Consider the following 21,279-nt stretch of genomic DNA (forward strand, 5'->3'; position numbering starts at 1 on the left):
CTCACATGACTCATGTTATCAGGGGGACCAGAGTTGGTAGGCAATCTTCCCACTAGTGTGCAGGTAAAAAAAAGTATGTATCACATGACTGTTAATCACCTGGCACCAGCAGGTAATCATGTCATGGCCTTGTCTTGAGGCTGATAGTCATCCATAATAAAAAGCAGTACTACATCAGGCGCGCTTCTATTGCTCAAGAGAGTCTAGCACTGTGGATTACCAACAAATGAAACTCACATATCGAGGAGTCTCCTGCAACCACTGAGCAGTAGTGAGAAACTAAGGCACAAGATGCCACATGCCCACTGTGCTCAACTTTTTGAACATACTGTAATACAATAAGGTGATGCAGGTATTCGGTTACACAAGTTTTTTCTTTACTTGTGAGGGGTGGGTCAATCAAAGATTGGTGATAAAAGAATGGTTCATCAATTGAGTAAATAGTTTATACAAAGGTTTTCAAATGTATGCTTTTTGTATGCGGTTCGTTGTACGTTGGTACTTGATTTGAAAAGTTTGTATTGGAGGCTGCTATCTTAAAATAAACTGTTGCACCAGTGGCTTTCAGGGTTTCCACAGCATTTGGTAGAGGCAGTGTGTCTGCATCACATCCCACCAGAAACAGTTACCATGAAACGCATCAAGTAGTAATAGTGATCACACTGTGTTTTGTTCATGTAAAGTGCTTAAAGTCTACCACTGTCGGCCCAAAATATAACTTGGTTCCTGCCCTAAAGAGGTACATTCTTTTATTACCCACTTGCATGTCAGTAAATGGGGGCGCAAGCAGGGAAGTGATCAAACTAATACATGCCTAATTTGTGCCGGTGATGATAGTTGGAGAGCACTGCCTCTCAGTTTTGGTGGGTGGAATATTTTGTTAATCGTCTGATTTTAAATCAGTGCATAGGAGATACAGGCAGAAAAGGGAGGATGAAGAGAAAGCTCTGATAAGTGTGTCACACGGAGAAGGTAGGGCTAAAACAGAACCCGTTAGAGTGAGATAAAGAAAGAGAAACTATAGGATGGAAGCAGTAAGTGGTTTGAAGTGGAATGAAAACGAGGCACCTTCAGTATTTTTTTTGGTACTCAAGCACAGTTTTGGAGAGCCTAAGGTAAATAGATGATCTTTCTTTGACCCTAGACATAAGGGCCACTCACGTTCCCATTAAATGGCTCATTTCACAAACAGTCACCCACGCGCAAGGAAAGCGACTAGGCCTCCTTTATTAACAGACACCACAATTAGCAAACCCTCTTTATTTTAAGAATGTAGGTTTTTTGGTTTTTCTTTTGGAATTTAGTTATTATATTTTGTTGAGCATTCTTTAAAAAAATTATCAAATTTGATTTGGTCTGCTTTTATGATTTTATTTATTTATTTTTTACTTGCGCCTGTGTTGATTTATGCTCTCATAAGTCCTGGTATCTCGTTTCTCCAGGCTATGGCCATTCGGATGCAGATGTCCTTCACCAGTCGCTGCTAGAAGCCAACATTGCCACTGAAGTGTGCCTTACCATTCTGGATACGTTATCCTTATTCACGATGGCATTTAAGGTTTGTACATCAAACTCGGATTTCAGTTTTTTGTTTTATTCTTGAAAATCAGATATGTACGCTTTGTGTGATTCATATTTGTCATTTTATTGATCTTATGTATACAGTTTGTGTTATTAAGGCGCAGCTGTTAGCGGATGTTTGTTGAAAGCAAAACTCGGGTATTTGGTTTTCATTTGTGCTGTACAGGTGGTATACCCCATTTCTGATATTAACTGTTTGAGATGAGTCAATGTACACAGCCTTCTCGCTTACTTAAATTCTGAATTACTTTGGATAATTTTACAAAATGTTAAAACCAAAGGTATGAAACACTATAATTGTAAACTATATGTGCACACAGAATGTGTTTGTTTCAGTTGCATATTTTACAGTAAATGCTGTTGCGATCTCCTCATAGCGATCTCTGTCTGATTCAAAAGAAGTCTCTCACCCTTGCCACAAAATACATGTATTGTCGAGCAGTCTTATCCTAAAACAACAACATTATTAGTTTTTTAAAGAATAAGGCCAAAAAGGAAGAACAGAGGACCTCTGTGTCCTCTGTTCTTCCTTTTTGGCCTAATTCTTTAAAAAACTAATAGTGTTGCATACACCAGTACATAGTATTCTGTGACATCATTCCATTACCATCAAGGTGGGATTGAAGGGTACACCTGACAGAAAGATGTAAATCCTCTATACGAAGGACACACTGAACATTTCAGTCAGTGTACCGAGGCACATCATAGTAATCCTGAGGACAAAGTAAATGATCTCTTATCATTTTGCATCTTTCTAGCTGCATGGAGCTCCTCTACCAGTGACCGCTGGGTCACATATCAACATTGCATACCGCACACTGGTCCAAATTCTGTAGCCAGTGGTTAGCAATGCATTGAAAAGCTAATAAAAGGCAGTGGCACATATTTTTAAACACATTTTACATTTCTGGGCCTCAAGTGTAAGGAAGAACCTACTAAAGAGCTACCTTTAAAACATGTTCTGCTTCTCTGCTTTTTCTAGGTACAGTATCTTTGCATCTGTTGTGCCGCTTGACATCTCTGTTGATTATGTCTTGTAGTTCACGTCTTTGCCTTGCATTGTTGGCCTACTTGTTGCATTTATTCCTATTGTCTTAGGATAGTCGACCATGGGAATTCAAGACCACATCCCGTAAATGTAAAATTCTGAAAATATACTAGAAAATATGGAAATATATACACGAGTGTCAACCAAAAACTGACATTTTTCAAAGACAAATCAGTGTATAAAGTGGTACTGCCTTGCCATTAAAATAGTGTTGTGTTTGCTTCATACTGCGCTTATGCCATTCTTAAGCACTGATGTTACCATTGCCCAAGTTCGTGGTTCTCAGTTTACTGTCCTTGAAAGGTCGAATTGACTTTGTTAGGAATGAAAAGCATGACCCGCCAATCACAGGAGATGTTTGAGTTTTTACCCACAGCCATTGGAGCGAGGTTTATTGTAATACTGGGGCCCAGTTTATAGAGCAGATCGGTGGGGAGCTTGGTGACCAGGATGCCTTTATTCACAAGCATGATAATCCATGGAAAAGACCCCGGAATGAAATAACTCATCCTAACACAAGAACATTAAATAGGCAAAGTATTTATTACATTTCATGTAACATGAGCTAGCTAATGCTGAACACCTAAGTTTGTTTTCCCTTGAACCCTGAAAGCAGGGGCCAAGTCCTGATGAAAATAGGAGTTTAGAAAACTAGCACAGGCAATACAATATGCACCAATGTCACTTCCTTAAAAGGAAGCACTGTCACAACCTTATTATACCACCCATTCCTGTCAAAAGTTAGGTAAAAATGTAGCAATGTATATTGTATATTCTTGTAAATGTGTGATTTATAGTGCTATTTTCATAGATAGAGCACATGCAGAGGTGTGGGGGGGGGGGTTAAGAGGTTGATGAAAGTTTTTTGTTTTTATTGGAGCCATGAAGAGTCCTCCCGACAATCTTAGCTCTATAAAAACAAGCACACTCCAATAGGCCTATGCAATTGTGTTTTAGGCATGATGTGCCCTAGTCTGGCTCTGTTCAGCATGGCTAAAACTATTGGCATGGAGTAGGTTGGAGTGGGGTGGACTAGGGTAAAGAGGAATAGGGTAGATTGGGGATAGAGTGGAGTGGGATAGAGTGACATAGAGTAGAGTGTGGGTAGAATGGGGTGGAATGGAGTGCATGAGTTGAGTAGCTTAGCATGGTAGTTTGGAGGGGATTAGATTGGGGTGGAGTGGGGTAGATTGGGGTGGAGTGGGGTAGATTGGGGTGGAGTGGGGTAGATTGGGGTGGAGTGGGGTAGATTGTGGTGGAGTGTGGTAGATTGGGGTGGAGTGGGGTAGATTGGAGTGGAACTGGGTGGATATGACTGGGATATACTGGAGTGGATTGTAGTGGGGTAGATTGGGGAAGAGTGAAGCACAGTGGATTGGGGTAGATAAGAGTGGAGTGGGTGAAGTGGAGGATGTAGATTGGACTGGCATAGATTGGAGTGGGGCAGGTTGGAGTGGGATAGATAGTGGCATGGATTGTGGCAGATTGGATTGGAGACGGTTGCAGTGGAGCTGGGATAGAGTGGTGTGGGGTAGATTGGGATTGGTGGGGTAGACTTGAGTAGGGTAGATTGGGTTAGGGTTGGGTAAAGTGGAGTAGATGTGGGTAGAATGGAGTAAGGTGGTTTGGGGTTTAGTGGGTTAAGGTAGACAGGGGTGAATTTGGATGAAGTGGGTTAGATTGGACTGGACTGAGGTAGATTTGAATGGCATGTGGTAGTATGGAATGGAGAGGGGTAGATTGGGTAGAGTAGAACAGAATGTGGTTGATTGGGGTACAGTCGAGTGGGTGCATTGGGGTAGGGTGGAGTGGTGTAGTTTGGAGTGGAATGAATTAGAGTCGAGATTGGAGAGGAGTGAGGTAGATTTAGGAAAAGTGGAGTGGGGTAGATTAGGTGGATTAGAGTAGGGATGATTGGAATAAAGTGGGTTCGATTGAAGTGGGGTAGATTCAAGAGAGATGATTGTAGTAGGGTAGAGTGGAGAGGGTTTGAGTGGGGAGAAGTGGGTTAGAATTGGGTGGGGTAGATTGTAGTAGGGTGGAGTGGGTTAAATTGGAGCGGAGTGTGGTAGATTTAAGTGGAGTGTGGTAGATTTGAGTGGGATAGATTAGGAGAGTGGGGTGGATTGGAAAGGTGTGAGGTAGACTGAAGTGGAGTAGAGTGGAGTAGATTAGAGTGAAGTCAAGCAGAGTAGATTAGGGTAGGGTAGAGTAGAGTAGATTAGATTAGAGTGAAGTAGATTAGATTAGAGTGGAGTAGTTTGGGGTGGAGTAGATTGGGGTGGAGTGGGGTAGACCAGAGTGGGGTAGATTGGAGTAGAATGGTTTGAGAGATATTGAGGTAGATTGTAGGGTAGAATGGAGTGGGGTAGAGTGGGGTAGAATGGGGTGGGGTAGTTTGGAGTAGGATAGGTTGTAGTGGGGTGGAGTGGGTTTGATTGGAGTGGGGTAGATTGGTGTGGGGTAGGTTGAAGTGGAATGGGGTTGAATGGAGTGAGGTCAATTGGAGTGGAGTAGATTAGGGTGGAGTGGGGTAGATTACAGTGGAGTGAGGTAGGGGTTGGGATAGATTAGGTGGAAAATGGTGGGGTAGACTCGAGTAAAGTGGGGTAGATTGGAGTGAGGTAGATTGGAGCGAGATAGATAGGAATGGGGTAGCTTGGGGTAGAATGGAATGCAGTAGGGTAGATTGAAGTGGATTAGATTAAACTGGAATAGGGTAGATGTGAGTGGCATGTGGTAGATGTGAGTGGCATGTGGTAGATGTGAGTGGCATGTTGTAGATTAGAGTGGAGTGGGGTAGAGTGGAATCGAGTGTGGTAGATTGGGGAAGGGTGGAGTGGGGTAGATTGGAATGGGTAGATTGGAGTGGGGTGGATTGTGGTAGAGTGGAGTGGTGCGGAGTAGAATGGGATAAATTGGAGTGGAGGGAGGTAGATTGGGGATGAGTGGAGTGGGGTAGATTAGGGTGTAACCGATTGAATGGATTAGAGTAGGGTAAATGGGAATGGTGTGGGGTGGATTGGATGGGGTAGATTGGGATTGGGTAGTTTATTGAGGAGGGGTGAAGTGGTTTATATTGGGCTGGTAGGGTGGAATGGAGTGTGGTAGATTGGGGTAGGGTGGAGAGTGGTAGATTGGAGTGTGGTAGATTTGAGTGGAGGGGTAGATTTGGGTGAAGCTGAATGTGGTAGAGCTGAGAGGAGTTGGATAGATTGCATTGGAGTGGAGTAGATTGCAGTGGAGTTGGGTTCAGTGGAGTGGGTTGGACTGAGGTACACTGGAGTGAGGTGGATTGGGGTAGATTGGAGTATGGTATACTGGTGGGTATACTGGTGTAATCTGATGGAGACTTCTAGTTGCAGATTTCTTACCTTAGAATTTCCCCCAGGCATCAGACTGGATACAGATATTTTTCTTTGAGCAGTACTCCTGCGTCGGTCGACTCCAAGGCCGTCGTTGGCATCATGGTCACCATGATGATGTTGCGGTCGTATATAAGCGCCACCCTGGAGCACTGTCGTCAGTTCTTTTCTTTCCATGCCAGCCTACGTGCAGATTCGGAGAAGAGCTACCCCTAGCCATTTTTTGACTAACTGTGACACTTTTGTTGACTACCTTTTGACTAGTTCTGGATGCGTCAAGGGATGTCCCGGAAGAACGGTTTAAACCCTGTGACTCCTGTCACCGAATTGTGTCGGTGACGGATCAGCATCTCGTCTGCCTTTGCTGTTTGGAGCATGACCACAGCCCGAAGTCGTGCTCTGAGTGTTGGGCCATGAACCCGAAGGCTTGGAGGAAGCGGTCCCTGAAGCTCCTGGTGGCCCAGCACCCAACTTTGTGTTGCTCCCGGTCTTGTTCGAGAGGAAGGTCACAAGACCACTCGCGGAGTCATCACCACTCCTCTTCGTCCAAGTCATCGGGATGATCGGGTCACAAGAAAAAGAAGTCGAAGAAGGCCAAGTGTTCTTCGACTTCACCCCGTCGCTTAGACAATATGATGCGCGAAGAGCGTAGATGCACAGGGCCTCTGCATTTGGAGCCTGCATCCGGGTCGGCTCCGCGCCTCCCTGACTTTCCGGGAGCCGTTGTCATCCCTGCCCAGTTGAAAGAGTTCTATGAGGCCATGCACCTCATCTTTGGCCAAACCGACCCGTCCTCTGCGCCTTTGGGTCCAGGAGAGTGGGTGAGGGCCCACTCAGGTTCTATGTCGGTGACTTTGGCTCCTGCTCCAGGGGACACCACCGGATCCGCTCTCTGATCCGTATTGACGCCAGTCGTGCCAACATAACCTATTCCGGCGTCGGACAGATGTCGATGCTCCAGATGTCGGTTGGGCCCACAATTGAGGTCAATCCTGTTCCTATCCCCAATGACCTGGAGCTGGAACTGCATCGCTCGATGCCAATTCCATTTTCCATCGGCTCTCCTGGGCCCAGAGCAGATCTAGACCCTTCTTTCTATGGGTATGGATATGAGGATAGTGTAGAGTGGTCTCTGGACCATTTAGAATACCAGCTTGACCCTGACATGGACTGGGTTTAGTATTTGGGTGACACTAGTGGACTAGATATTTCTCCTGCTAGCATGCTTTTTCTCCCTACTGTGACTATGGAGGAGGGAGCTTCATAGTCCATGGTGGTAAGAAGGGCTGCTGAGGTTTTGGATCTCGAGCTTCCTTCTGTGGAGGTCAGGACTAACCTCCTGACCGAGGTGCTTCAGCCTAGAGCTTCCAGTTCGGAACCCCTCCTTTCCTACAATGAAGCCCTTACGGGCGTCCTACTGGGTACCTGGTCCACACCTTTTACAGGTGCTCCTGTGAATAGGACGATTGCCGGCCGCCACCAGCCTGCGCAGACCGACCCAAAATTCCTGATACAGCATCCTACGCCTGAGAGCCTTGTGATCCAGGTTTCTTCATCATCTGGCGCATTCCCTTCCGCTCCCCCAGAAGGGGAATCGAAAAGAGTGGATAACCTTGGGAAGAAAAAAAATTCTTTTGCCAATCTAGCACTGTGGTCTGTGAACACCGCATGCCTTTTGCAGTTTCTGCCTCGAGTTCCGGAAGAGGCCCGGGCTGTTCTCTCCCAAGCTGTTACTGACGGGAGAGATGTAGCAAAGTTCATGATTCGTTGTGGACTGGATATGACTGACTCACTAGGTAGATCGGTTGCATCGACAGTGGCCTTGAGGCTCCACACCTGGGTGAGGACGTCTGGCTTATCAGGAGATGTCCAGCAATCTCTGATGGACATGCCCTTTGATGGCACCCGTCTCTTCGGAGACTAAGCAGACTCACCACTCGAGCGCTTCAAGGACTCCCGGACTACGGCTCGGGCCCTTTGCCTCGTAGCTGCTCCTCGCCCCCTCAGTCTGCTTTTCACTCCTTTTGGCACTATAGAAGGGTCACCCAGCCGCATTAATTTCCACCTGACCACTGACCCGCTCATGCATCACAGCCTCTGTGAGAATGAGAGATCCTACGTTCTTGTGGATCAGGGAGCCAGCGTTCCACCCAGTCCACTCCAGCCCCCTCTGCTGCCTCCCAGCTTTCCTAGTCCCTTGGAATATCCTGGGCCAGTTGGCGGCAGGATTCGCCATTACCTGCCCCGCTGGGAATACATCACTATGGACATGTGGGTGTTGCAAATTGTACGAAGGGGCTACTCCCTCTACTTCGAGACTTCCCCTCTGACCATGCCACCATCATTCGATCATCTTTTGCAGGATTATTTGGCTTTTCTCTGCAAGGAAGTCAAGGCTGTTTTGACCAAGGGCGCCATAGAGAGTGGGCCTGCACCAGAAGTAGGCTGTGGTTGTTATTCCTGCTACTTTCTGGTGACCAAAAAGGACAAGGGCCTTCATCCTATCCTAGATCTTTGGTCCCTTAATCTCTTCCTCAAGAAGGAGAAGTTCATAATGCTAACTCCTGCTCAGATCCTGTCTTCCCTGGAGACAGGATGGTAGCGTTGGACTTGCAGGACACCTATTTCCACATTCCCGTCCTGTCGGCCCACAGACGTTACTTGTGATTCGTGGTAGGTCACAAGCACTTTCAGTTCACTGTGCTTCCCTTTGGCCTTACCAGTGCCCCTCGGGTGTTTACAAAAGTGATGGTAGTGGTTGCAGCTCATCTGGGCAGGTGAGGGGTTTCAGTCTTCCCCTATCTCGGGTGTTGAAGGCGAACCCGCCCCAGGCTGTCTTCTCCCACCTTCAGACTACATTGAACTTTCTGCATTCACTGGGGTTCACTATAAATGTGCCGAAGTCACACCTGACTCCCTCTCAGACGCTCCCTTTCGTTGGAGCTGTTCTGGACACAGTGCAGTTTTGGGCTTATCCTCCCGAAAAGCGAGTCCAGGATATTAGGGCTATGATCCCGATGTTTCAGCCTCTGTCCTGGATTTCGGTGAGAATGATTCTGAGGCTGCCGGGCCTCATGGCCTCCTGCATCCTGCTGGTCCAACATGCTAGATGGCATATGTGGGCTCTGCAGTGGGACCTGAAGTTCCAGTGGTTGCAGCATCAGGGGAATCTCTCCGACAAGGTCTAGATCTCCGACGGAACTGCACTAGATCTGCAGTGGTGGCTATCGAATCCAAATGGGGTCAACAGGAAATCTCTCTCCCTTCCCCATCCAGATCTCACGATAGTGACAGATGTGTCACTCCTGGGATGAGGTGGCCACATGAGAGAGGCGCAGATCAGAGGCCTCTGGTCTCTGGCGGAGTCCGGGCTCCACGTCAACCGTTTGGAGCTCTGGGTGATCTGGCTTGCATTGAAAGCATTCATTCCCTCTCTCAAAGGGAAAGTGGTGCAGATATTCACTGACAGCACCACCGCCATGTGGTACTGCAACAAGCAGGGCGGAGTGAGTCGTGGACCCTCTGTTAAGAGGCTCTCCGCCTCTGGACTTGGCTGGAACGTCAGGGCATTTCACTGGTGCTTCAACATCTGGTGGGCTCTCTGAACGCCAGAGCAGACAACCTCAGCCATTGATGCATAGTAGATCACAAATGCCGTCGCTAACCGGAGGTTGCCCAAGGTCTCTTTCAGGAGTGGGTAGTGCCTTGGTTAGATCTGTTCGCCTTCTCAGAGAACACGCAATGTTGGGTGTTATGCGCCTTGGAGTTTACAAGGTGGCAGTCACTTGCAGACGCTTTTCGTCACAAGTGTAGCTCAGGCCTCCTTTATGCCTTCCCGCCAATACCACTTCTGCCCAGAGTTCTGAAGAAGATCAGACAATACTGGTTCCAAGTAATTCTGGTGGCCCCGGACTGGGCACGAAAAGTCTGGTATCCCGAGCTGTCGCAGCAGTAGAGGACGGTCCTTCACCTGAACCTTTCCAGTCTCTGCCTCCTTGTGTGGAGATTGGGCCGTGGCAGTTGAAAGCTTTCAGCCTTCTGCCCAAAGTCTGTTATGTTATCTTGGCAGCCAGTCGTCCCTCCACCAAAACGGTATACGCCTGTCATTGTAACAAATTTGTGGCATGGTGTATCAACAATTCTGTTGATACCCTTTCTGCTCCTCTCTCGGAGATTCTCCTCTTCATTCTTTCTCCTGCCCAACAGGGCTCTGCTCTTGGCACCTTGAAGGGTTATTTGTCTGCCACTCTACCTTTTTAAGGCTGCCAGACCAACTATATCTGTTCAAATCTCCCATTATTGGGAGGCTTCTTAAAGGACTCACCCACATGTTCCCTCTTATCCCGTCCATAAAGCCCCAGTGGGATTTGAACATGGTCCTCACATATCTCATGTGCGCTCTTTTCGAGCTGGTCCACAACTGTCCCCAGCAGCTCTTGACTCTTAAAACTGCCTTTTTGATTGCCATCACCTCTGCTTGCAGAGTGAGTGAGCTCCAGGCTCTCTCCTCGAAGCCACCATTTCTGGCTGTCCATCCTGATAAGGTGGTGGTTCATACCAAAGTGGTGACACCTTTTCATGTAGGCCAATCAATCACCTTGCCTACTTTTTATGCACCCCCACATCCCTCTTATGAGGAGGAGAGACTCCACCATCTGGATCCAAAAAGAGCGTTGATGTTCTACCTCAATTGTACCAAAAATTTCTGGGTGGACGATCAACTCTTTGTTGGTTATGTGGGTGCAAAGAAAGAAGGGCGGTGCAGAAGAGGACCATCTCGCGAGGGGTAGTCCTTTGCATTAAAATGTGCTACGCTTTGACGAAAAAGCAGCCCCCTGAGGGTTTGCATGGTCATTTTATCAGAGCAACTGCTGCTACCACAGCGTTAACACGCGAAGTTCCAGTCCTGGATATCTGCAAGGCAGCAACGTAGGCATCCCTGCACACGTTCAATAAACATAACTGCCTGGATAGTCAAGTCAGCAGACACAGCTACTTTGGCCGTTCGGTCCTGCAGGACTTTTTGGTGTGATCTTAATTCGCAGCCCACCACCTGGGATGTTATAGCTCGGGTGAGTAGTCTAAGGTAAGTCTTTATCAGATGAACAAGTTACTTACCTTCGGTAACGATATATCTGGTAGAGACATATTCTGGCTGAAGATTCCTTACTAACTCGCCCATCCTCCCCACTCTGCGAACTGATTTCTAGGGACAGGAACTTCCCTTTAAGGGCCCTAGCGTGGAAAGTTGTGAAATGAAACTGACATCAGCGTGCCAGGGTGACACATGTATATGACAGCGACATTATCATGGCGACCACAACGCCAACAACTCCCGCAGAGTCAACCCACGCCACGCTGGGGTACTGCTCAAAGAAAAATCCCCCGGATCCAGTGTGACTCCTGGGGGAAATTCTAAGGTAAGGAATCTGCAACTAGAATATTTCTCCAGATATATTGTTACCGAATGTAAGAAACTTGTTCGGCCAAGTAACCTCGGACCACCCCCAACACCCACCTCCCATACACGCAACCTTGGCATCGTTCTAGACTCACCTCTCTCCATGACCCAGCAAATCAACGCCATATCATCCTCATGCTTCAACACCCTTCGCATACTACGCAAGACTTTCAAATGGATTCCTTTAGAAACAAGAAGAACAGTCACCCACGCCCTCATCAGCAGCAGACTGGACTATGGCAACGCCCTCTACGCAGGGACCACAGCCAAGCTTCAAAGAAAACTTCACTGAATACAGAACGCAGCCGCACGTCTCATCCTCAATCTCCCTCACCACAAACACATATCTGCCCCCCTCAGATCCCTACACTATCTGCCCATCAGCAAAAGGATCATCTTCAAAGTCCTCGTTCACGCTCACAAAGCCTTCCACAACACTGGACCGGCCTACCTCAACGAACGAGTAAACTTCCACATACCAACTCGACAGCTCCGCCGACTCGCTACAGTCCCCCGCATCCAACGCACCACCTCCGGATGCAGATCCTTCTCCCACCTCGCCGCCAAGACCTGGAACTGCATCCCCACCAAATGCCCCCTCGCGTCTAAAATGGACATGACAATGCATTTTGTTCTAAGAAATAGTACTAAATACTACGCAACATGAAAAGCTAGCTTGAGCAGCATTCTCATGCTCGCGAAATGTGCTCTGGGCGTAGGATTTCCCCCCAAGTTACTACCGTACTACCGACATTTAGCGCTATTTCCTTAGCTCAGAATGCACCTTCACATGCAAAATGGTTGAGAGGATGCATTTTGTGCTAAGAAACAGCACCAAGTGCAGCAGAACAGAAATAGGCAGCGTGAGTAGCCGCTCTCTAAATTTGCTCTTCCTTTAGGATGTTTCTCCCCAAATTACCCTTAATTACGCAAGAAGGAGTAATTGGGTAATTATTAGTAATTTTGCAGCAAAAAGTAATGCAGAATTACTAAAATTTCTCTAGTTACTCTGGTGTAATCGAAATTCCTCCCAGGCCTACAGAGAATGCAATGACAAAGTCATCAAACTGAACCTTCTTCCCCTATCTCCCTTTTTCATGAAGTTGATTAACCATTTTTGGTAATACAGACACTTGCGTCAAAACCTTAGCTATGGGTTTAGGAATCACAGGAATTTGTTAGAATTGGACAATGACTTCTCAAAATTAGTCTTACCTAGAAAGTGGGAGAAGTCACAATTTTCCATTGTTGCCTCTACTATTTGCCCTTGCATTGGAATCACTGGCCAATGCTATTTGTGGACAACTAGGCATCAGTAAGATCACCCTTTGGGGGTTTCATGCGGAGAGGGTACGTATACAAAGTTTGCAGTAGGCACCTTCAAACGTAAAGCACTTTCGGGCTATACCTCACTAGTAATCTGGAGGGATAGAATAAAGCTAACTGGCCTCCACTGAAAAGAAGTGGAGAGGAGGACATGAGACTGGTGACAATAATTTATGTTCTGTCTAGATAGAATACATGTGCGCATGAGGAATGTACTATCCTGCTGCTGTATATTTTCCAGTCGCTCTCAGTGCCTGTCACAGCAAGGTGCAAGGGTGGGCACAAAAAATCCTAATGGCCTTGTGTAGGAAAGTGCCCCTTTATGAAATGGTCACCCCCACTTTTTGCCTGGTACGTGATGCAATTTTCCTGCAATGGGTTCCTGCTAAACAAGTCCTTAATGAAAAATCTCTTTCCCTAAGTCTGTGAAATTGTTCCCCAATAGGCAATACCTTTGGCCCTACTGTAAGTCCCTAGTAAATGGTACCCCTGGTACTGAGGGCATGGGTACCAAAGAGGGTCCTTAAGGGATGCAGCATGTATTGTGCCTCCCCCTCAGGGACCCCTCACCTAGCACATGCAGACTGCCATTGCAGACTGCCATTGCAGACTGCGTGTCTTGGTGCAGCTAAAAGTGAAAACATGACATGGCGCACAGCCTGTGCGCCCTGTCCCTTAACACTGTGTGCAATATATGTAAGTCATACCTCCAGTAGGCCTTACAGCCCTAAGGCAGGGTGCATTATGTTACACGAAGGCATATCTGCAGAAGGTCTTTGTTGATTCTTAGACATAGTGAGGGAACTGGGAAGCCATTTTAAGTACATGTGCTGGACACTGGTCAATACAAATTCCCCAGCTACATGATGGCTTCACTGAAAATAGGGATGTTTGGTATCAAACATCTTGTATTAATACACCCTCACTGATGCCAGTGTTGAATGTATTAATACATGCACCCAGAGGGCATCTTAGAGGTGCCCCCTGAAAACCTACCAACTACCAGTGTTTAGACAGGCTAGTTTCAGCCAGCTTGCCACCACCATACATGCTTCTGACCCCTAAGGGTGAGAACCTTTGCTCTCGGGTGATCAGAAAAAAAGCCTGCTCTTTGAGAGGTCTTTACACTCCCCACCCAACAGGATGACCTGCAAATCTGCATTCCAAGGCAAGGGGCTTCAAAGAAGCCCACCGCCCTTGGTATGTGGATCTGGCTTTGCTCAAAGGAGAGGTGCCAATCTCCCTGCCCCAGGGCCCATTTGACACCTGGACAGGTGGGAAGTTTAGTATTCAGAGAGGTGTGTCCACCCCTCAGGTCAGTCTGACTCCTAAGATGTAAACTGCCTGATGTGGAAATATTTTTAAAACTGCCACCTTGGTGTTGGCAGAATTAGGAACTCTGGGACAGGACTATGCCCACTTCCCACAGGAAGTGGTCATATAGGGGGTGCAGTGAACCAGGGGTAAGTAGCCCATTGGCTACTACCCTACACCCCCCCCTAAATGCCCCTTAGTTAATTTTTAGTGGCACCCCTGACACCAAGAAATCAAATTCCTTCTGACATATGCAGAAGAAAGACACTCAAAAGGTGCAAAAGCAAAGAATGAGTAAGAAGCACCTGACTTTGCCCCAGCCCTGCCGGCCTGTCTGCTGTTCCTGCTGATTTGTGACAAAGTTGACTCGTCCTGCAAGCTGTTGTGCCTCCAAAAGTCTGGGAAGGCTGCCTGCCTTTAAACAAAGAACGAGGAACCCCTGTGGGGCAACAGAGCTACTTCCCTGCATCTTGCAGACACCCCAAGAGAACTGTGATGACTCCAGACCACTGGAAACCTGACACCTGAAAGCACCACTGCATCCAAGCCGCATAGCCTGAGCTCAACTGGACCAACGGTGCCAACATGGTCTCCCGACCCTCCAGAGACAAAGCCAATGTTGTACTTGCCCACTGTGAACTCTGCCCTCAGGCCCCCTCAACCACGAGTGCTCCCCATGGAGAAAACTGGACACCTCAGGACACCTCTGCGTCCGTCCTCCCTTTTCTGTGGAGAAGAGGACCTAAGCTGTCCCCACATCCCCGAGCATCTCAAGACTTGAGCCCACCTGTTGGTTCTCCTCAACTGGACTCCCTGTCCAAACCTGCAGCCTCTTTTCAACCAGACCGATCCCCATTGACTAACATTGGGCACCCATTGCCCTACTACACCTCTGCAACTGGCCACTCCAGTGCCACCCAGTGTGACCAGTTGGTTTGGGCCTGACCCTTGCCCAATACTTACCTTGAGTGCAGGAGATTGGTCTGGTAAGTCACTGTACTATACCTGTTTGCTGTATTTTTTTCCTCCATAGGATACCATTGCGGCTTTCAAAAATTGCACTGTGTCGACTTCTAAAAACTAAAGATTTTTCCTGAAAACGTGCTTGCCTGATCACATTGATTCTGGTGCCTAAACACATGTAAAGATACTTGTTATTTTTGTAAATTGGTGTGGATCTCCTTATTGGGATGTGTGTCTCATTTATTGACTGTGTGTGTATTTGCTTATTTGCAAATGTCTAACGCTCCTCTCTCATAAGCCTAAGGCTGCTCGACTCTCTACCCCCTAAAAGAGCACCTTGAGATTGCTAGAGCAAGCCCCTGTCCACTGGTAAGGGAACGTCTGGACTCTTTGCATGACATATATAATTTTGATGTATAAAGAGCCAGCTTCCTACACCCTGAAAGAAAGTGAGGTTTGGCATGTTCAGACATCCTGAAATATTGGCAAGCAGCACATCTCCATGTCGTAGCTGACTGGGTGGCTACAAAGACTAAATTGCAATGGATGCTGATAAACTTGGCAGTGGTTGCCAGATCCTTGTTGAAACTGGACTGGCTAAAAAAAAAAGACACAGACCTGGTAATGCTTACATTGGCAAACCAGTGAAGACAACGCTAGAAGTACAGAATGGTATAGCAAAGCAAACCCATCTAACAGCATTCCCATCACCCAGCACATCTATCTGTGTGAACCTCCAGTTGTCACAGTAATGTCCGGGAAAAACGATAAGCAGTGGGAAAAGTGAGAATGCCACACACTGGCTGACTTGTTCCACCAGGGGAAGTTTAAATGCACTTCGGACTGTAAAGCAGATTAGCAGACACAGGTTGTAGTATCTATCTCTTCGTCCTTTTCCCAACAAAATTGCATTAACAGGCTGCTAGAACAATTTGAGACATTTATCAGGCAATATAAGGTGGTGGTTTCTGTATCCTACTTCTATAAAATAGTACAGACTAGCAGATCACTAAGAGAGATGGGTCATAGCACCGTTACATGAGGTAGGCCAGAAAGAGTGAGTGAATATGTTGGAAGACCTCTTTGGCCCGTTTAGAAGCAGCCCATGTAGGGAATCCTCTTAAAATCTAATTTTGCAGTAGCATCTAACCCTACAGTATCTACACAAAGTATTTTTCCCATGTACATGCTTGAAATTCTTTGAAGAAGTAGGCTCATTTATACACATTTGGTGCGACTGCCAGTGAATTCAAATATACGGTAAAGAAGTTCTAGACCATGTAACAGGACGGGAGGGTTAGGGTTCCCCCCCATCAAATGCATAATTGTGTTTTGGATGGCAATAAAACAACCCAAAATTGATGACATTAGTAGGGCATTATGAGCATGGTTATTACAAATGTTGAGAGCAGCCAAAATGCCAATTGCCGCTCTTTGGAAAGATATGAGGTGTTACAGATACAAGGCTGTTTTATAATTTGTGGCAATGGAAAGGTGTATGTATGCTGTAACAGGTACTGGAGCAAAATTCCTAAAGGTCTCGGATCCACTTCTAAATTGCTTCCAGCAACTGGAACACTTACGTGTTTCTTTTTCCATGTGAGGATGCTATAACGTTATGTGGAATAGAAATTAGGATGTAAAAGTATATTTCTGGTGCATATTTCTTACCGCATATTCCTCATCTTTAGAATATGCCGTGTTCTAGACTAGATTCAGAATCTTTCACGGCAGTGCTCCCAGGCACCCCTAGGTGGCACCATGCAACTGTATGTTGACTTCATTCCTCCCCGAATCTGAGCCGCATATAAACACCACCTGTTCACACCGCCAGCAGTTCCTTTCTTTCTGCGCCTTTGAAAGCAGATCTGGAGCTCTGATTCTCTTTTTTTCGCCTAAATGACGATTTTGTTCTTCAAAACTTTTTTTTTAAAAAACAGTCTGCAATGAAAAGTTGCCTAAAACTGCAGCATTCGAATCATGCTGCAACTATCGCAACAGATATCAGTGGCAGGCCTGCACAAGGTGTCTCTTAGGTTATTTAACCTTATGGCACGTCCCCAAGTCGTGCGGAGAATGCACCCTCTTGAACCCAAAAGCAGTCCAGAACCATGAGGTCTGTCTCCCGCTCCAAGTAGAGGCCGTCGACTCATTCCCATTCTCTAGCCCGTTTCCACAACAGACCCCTTTTGCAGTCAAGATCGTCTGGTAAGTCGAAGGGCTAGAAGGCTAAGTGGGAACCATTCTCTTTCTGCTGCTCTCTACATTTAGAGAAGTCACAAGGGCATAAATGTGCGACTCACCCGATTGCTGATTCAAGCGCCAGTGCCACAATTAAACCCGATGCCCCTCAAAGTCCCCAGGTCATTGGTGACAACGCAGAACAATGAGGCCTTTAGAGAGGACATGTTGCACGTTTTGCCACTCTTCCAGTTCCCCCAGATGTGTCTTCGGGCCCCAAGGTTCCGCGGGGGCCTCCAGTTGAGTTACTGCTGGCAGAACTGTCCTGGTCCGTGCCTCTCGCACCTGCCTTGAGTTCCACACCCACTCGTGTGCCAACTTCTACTCCGGCTCCAATCCAGTGCTGGTCTCTTCGATGTCAGTGCTGGTCTTGATGCCGCCTGCGCCGGAGAGGGACTCATTGTTGATGCTGATGCTTATGTCTGACTGTGAGCCAAGTTCATCTCTTTCCTGGTCAAGGTCACATCCCGATTTCACTCTGTTCCCGTACAGTCGGATTCAGACAAAACACTGCCTCTGACACAAAGATGCCCTCAGTTGCTCCACCAGCTTTTTACTTCTGACTCTGATCAGAGTTTGCTGCCACTAAGATATGACAACAGAGATCATGGGAATGATTTTCTCCCATATTAGGATGGTGGTAATTTGTATAAGGACAGGAGATCAGTGGGGTTGATACTTCCCCTGTTAATGGATTGATTCTTCCCCACCCCCGCCCCTCTCCAAGCCTCACTCCCCTCTCCACAGATCCCCTCTCCAGGTCACCGGCAGAAGAAAGTGCTTTCTTTGCCACAGTGATTAGACATGCTGCTGACTTTCTGGATCTACAGCATCCCTCACTGGAGGTCAAATATAATCTTCCTACAGACGTTTTCAGCATGAGTAAGCTTCCTCTGAGCCCTTACTGCCATTCAACAAACATCTTTCCAACACCTGGACTTTTTGCCATTGAACAGGCAGATAGTCAGACACCACAGACCAGCACCGGCAACCCTTTTTTTGTGTGTGACTCAACACTGCTCCTATGAGTCTGGTGGTTCAGCCTTCCTCTAGCAAAGTAAATTCCAATTCATTTCTTATCTCCTGGCCCAGACAGAGGTCATAGTTAATTTAGACGTTCGAGAAGTTAATATTTTCTCGACCAGTCTAGGTCTTTAAGGTCAATCAATGCAAGTTGCCTACTATTATGATATATACATGCCCTTTAGGGCATGGTTAGCAAGATCTTACCTTCAGTCCTGGAAGAGTTTTAGGTCTCCCTGGCTCAAACTATTAAACTATTCAGGTTGTTGCCAAATGCAATATTTTGGGTGGCCTAGACACTGCAGATTGTTTGTGGCAAGCAGTTGGCATTAGCCTGGTGCTCCATCCACTTGCTTTTCTGGGGATCTGCAGGATCCTGCCTGTTTGCAGAAAAGCTGATTCCACCCTGTATTGCTTCAACTACAGCTGGGCCTTGGCACACCCATTGCACATTTCAACACTTGCCAGACAGTTCCTCTATCAGTTTTGGCCATTTTAAGGCTAGTCCAGAGGTTTGACATACAGGCAATGCCAGGCCCCTCTGCCCCTACTACAGTCTGTGGAGCCCTTTTACGACTAGGGACAGGGATCAGGCAGGCAATGTACAAGTTCACCAGAGACATTAATCTTCCAGTCCCCCACCCTTGTGGCATCAGCCTCCAAATTGCTTTAGTTTATCCTTGGAGGTGCAAGCCTACCCTGTGGGAGGAAGAATCAAACATTTTGTGCAAGGGTGGCAAGGTGTGTTGTCCGACAGATAGGTCTTCAATATTGATATGTGCTTCCATTCCTTTTCGGCCTACAGCATTTTCTATTAACATCAGAAAGACTTTACGAGGAATACTTGCTCATTTTATTGCAAGAGGTGGATGCTCTGCTGTCCAAAAAGCCATGAGGAGCATACTGAGCTTTAAAATAGAAACTGGTTGTCTCTCCTGCTATGTCCTTGTGCCAAAGAAGCATGGAGGCCTTAAACCCATTTTAGATCTTCTTCCTTTGAATGCCTTAAACAAATTCAAAGTGCTTGCACTGGCCAAGGTTCTGCCTGCCCTGGATACAGGCAACTGGATGGTGACATTGGACATGCAGGACAGTTATTTTCATCCCACTGTTTGTTACCTGTGGTTCAAGGGAGACCAAGAGCATTTTCAGTACTCCTCTTTGGCCTCACCCAGTGGGCCTTGGTGGCCATGAATATGGTGGCGGTGGTTGTAGCACAGCTTTGGAGGTTGGGGATTCCAGTCTTCCCTCATCTCAACGACTGGCTGTTGAAAGCAGCCTAGTTGCTGAGGTAACAGTCAGTCGTAGATCACCTCAAGATGATGGCAAACCTCCTGACGTCATTGAGGTTGCTCAAGAAATGTGCCGAAGACGACATCTAACTCCTTTAGAAAGGCTTCTTATCATAGGAGCTGATTGGACATGATGTAGTTCAAAGCTTTCCCTTTATTTATTCAAGTCAAGGATATTCATATTATGATCCCAATATTTCAGCCTCGATCCTGGGTCACAGTGAAAATGATTCTAGGGCTTCTTGGCCTATTGACGTGCTGCATCCTACTCATCAACTATGCCAGGTAACAAATGCAGACTCTGCGGTGGAAACTGAAGTCTCTGTGGGCCCTGCACCAAGGGAACCTGCCAGATTTCATTCAGGTTTCAGAAAAGACTGCAAAAGCTTTGCAGTGGTGGCTGCTCAATTGCAGGACCGGCAGCAGACCCCTCTTTCTTTCCTCACCCAGAGCTGCCATTGCGGACTGTTACATCGCTGCTAGGTTGAGGAGGTCATCTGGGAGATGTGGAGATCAGAGGTCTTTGATAGAAACCTGACTCCAGATCAGTGTGCTGAAGTTGTGGGTCTTTCACTTGGCGATAAAAGCCTCCCTACCATCGATCATGGGAGAGAGTGGTACAGGTTCTCACGGACCTCACTGCTATATGGTATTGCAGAAGTAGGGTGAAGTGGGCTCCTGTGATAATGCCTCTGGAGTTGGCTGGGGTGCAAGGGCATCTCCCTGACTGTAAAGAACCTGCAGGATCTTTGAATGCCACAGCAGTGAGCTCAGATAGTGACCCCTGGCATATCACAAATGACGTTTACACCATAAGGTGGCACAGGCCATCTTCTAACAATGGGAAAAAATCCTGGTTAGATCTTTTTGTCACTGTTGAGAACACTCATTGTCAAAACATTTGCACATTGGAGTTTCCAAGAAAGCTCTTTTTGGGAGATGCATTCCGGCTAGAGAGGAGCACTGGGACTTCTGAGCACCTTTCTGACCTGTTTTTCACCTTTCTGCCCTTTGTTCTGGAGGAGATCAGGAATGACCAAGCCAAAGTCAGCCTAGTGGCTCCAGAATGGGCCAGGAGAGTGTGGTGCTTTGAACTTCTGGACACGAGCATCTGTCCTCAGGTCAGGTTACCACTTTGGGAGGATCTTCTGTTGCAGCCGCAGGGCAAAGTTCTGCACTGGGGCTTGCACAATCAACACCTCTATGCTTAGAGATTGAGTGGTGGCAGTGACTGCTCACAGTCTACCTCCTGAGGTTGTGGATGTTATCCTTGCTGTGCATTGTCCATTTGCAATGTCTATTTAAGCCGGACTCTGGGACAAATTTGTGGCCGGGTCTGAAGTCCTCAGCACAGACCCATTACAAGGCAAACTATTGAATGTTTAATTGTTTGTTTTGTCTATGGAATCGAGTGGCCACCTTTCAGGGTTATTTGTTGTCCCAATTGGTCTTTTGTAGGTTTACCAGACCAACCGTCCTTGTTTAAATCACATGTTTTGATAAGGTTTATCTCCGGTTTCATATACATGTTCTTTCCCAAGCCTTTTGTCATGCCACAGCAGGACCTTTATTTGCCCTTAAATTTCTTATGTGTACTGCCTGCGAGCTGATGGGCAGCTGCTCATTGCGTCTCTTGACACTAAAGACTGTCTTCCTCGTTGCAAT

The 21,279-nt window shown here is 47.0% G+C and overlaps 1 protein-coding gene across 8 annotated transcripts in view; it reads left to right on the forward strand.

Annotated features, from left to right (window-relative positions):
* Positions 1 to 21,279, forward strand: part of DOCK9 (dedicator of cytokinesis 9) — a 989,328-nt gene that overhangs the window by 815,136 nt on the left and 152,913 nt on the right. For all 8 annotated transcript variants that reach the window (XR_011194943.1, XM_069205169.1, XM_069205175.1 and 5 more), the window contains exon 39: positions 1,443 to 1,558. Coding sequence is in view for 7 of the 8 variants with exons in the window: in XM_069205169.1 (XP_069061270.1) it covers positions 1,443 to 1,558 (116 nt within the window). In the remaining variant the exon portion in view is untranslated. The remainder of the gene's footprint in view (positions 1 to 1,442; positions 1,559 to 21,279) is intronic.

This window comes from Pleurodeles waltl, chromosome 8 (assembly GCF_031143425.1).
Source record: "Pleurodeles waltl isolate 20211129_DDA chromosome 8, aPleWal1.hap1.20221129, whole genome shotgun sequence".
Classification (NCBI taxonomy): Eukaryota; Metazoa; Chordata; class Amphibia; order Caudata; family Salamandridae; genus Pleurodeles; species Pleurodeles waltl.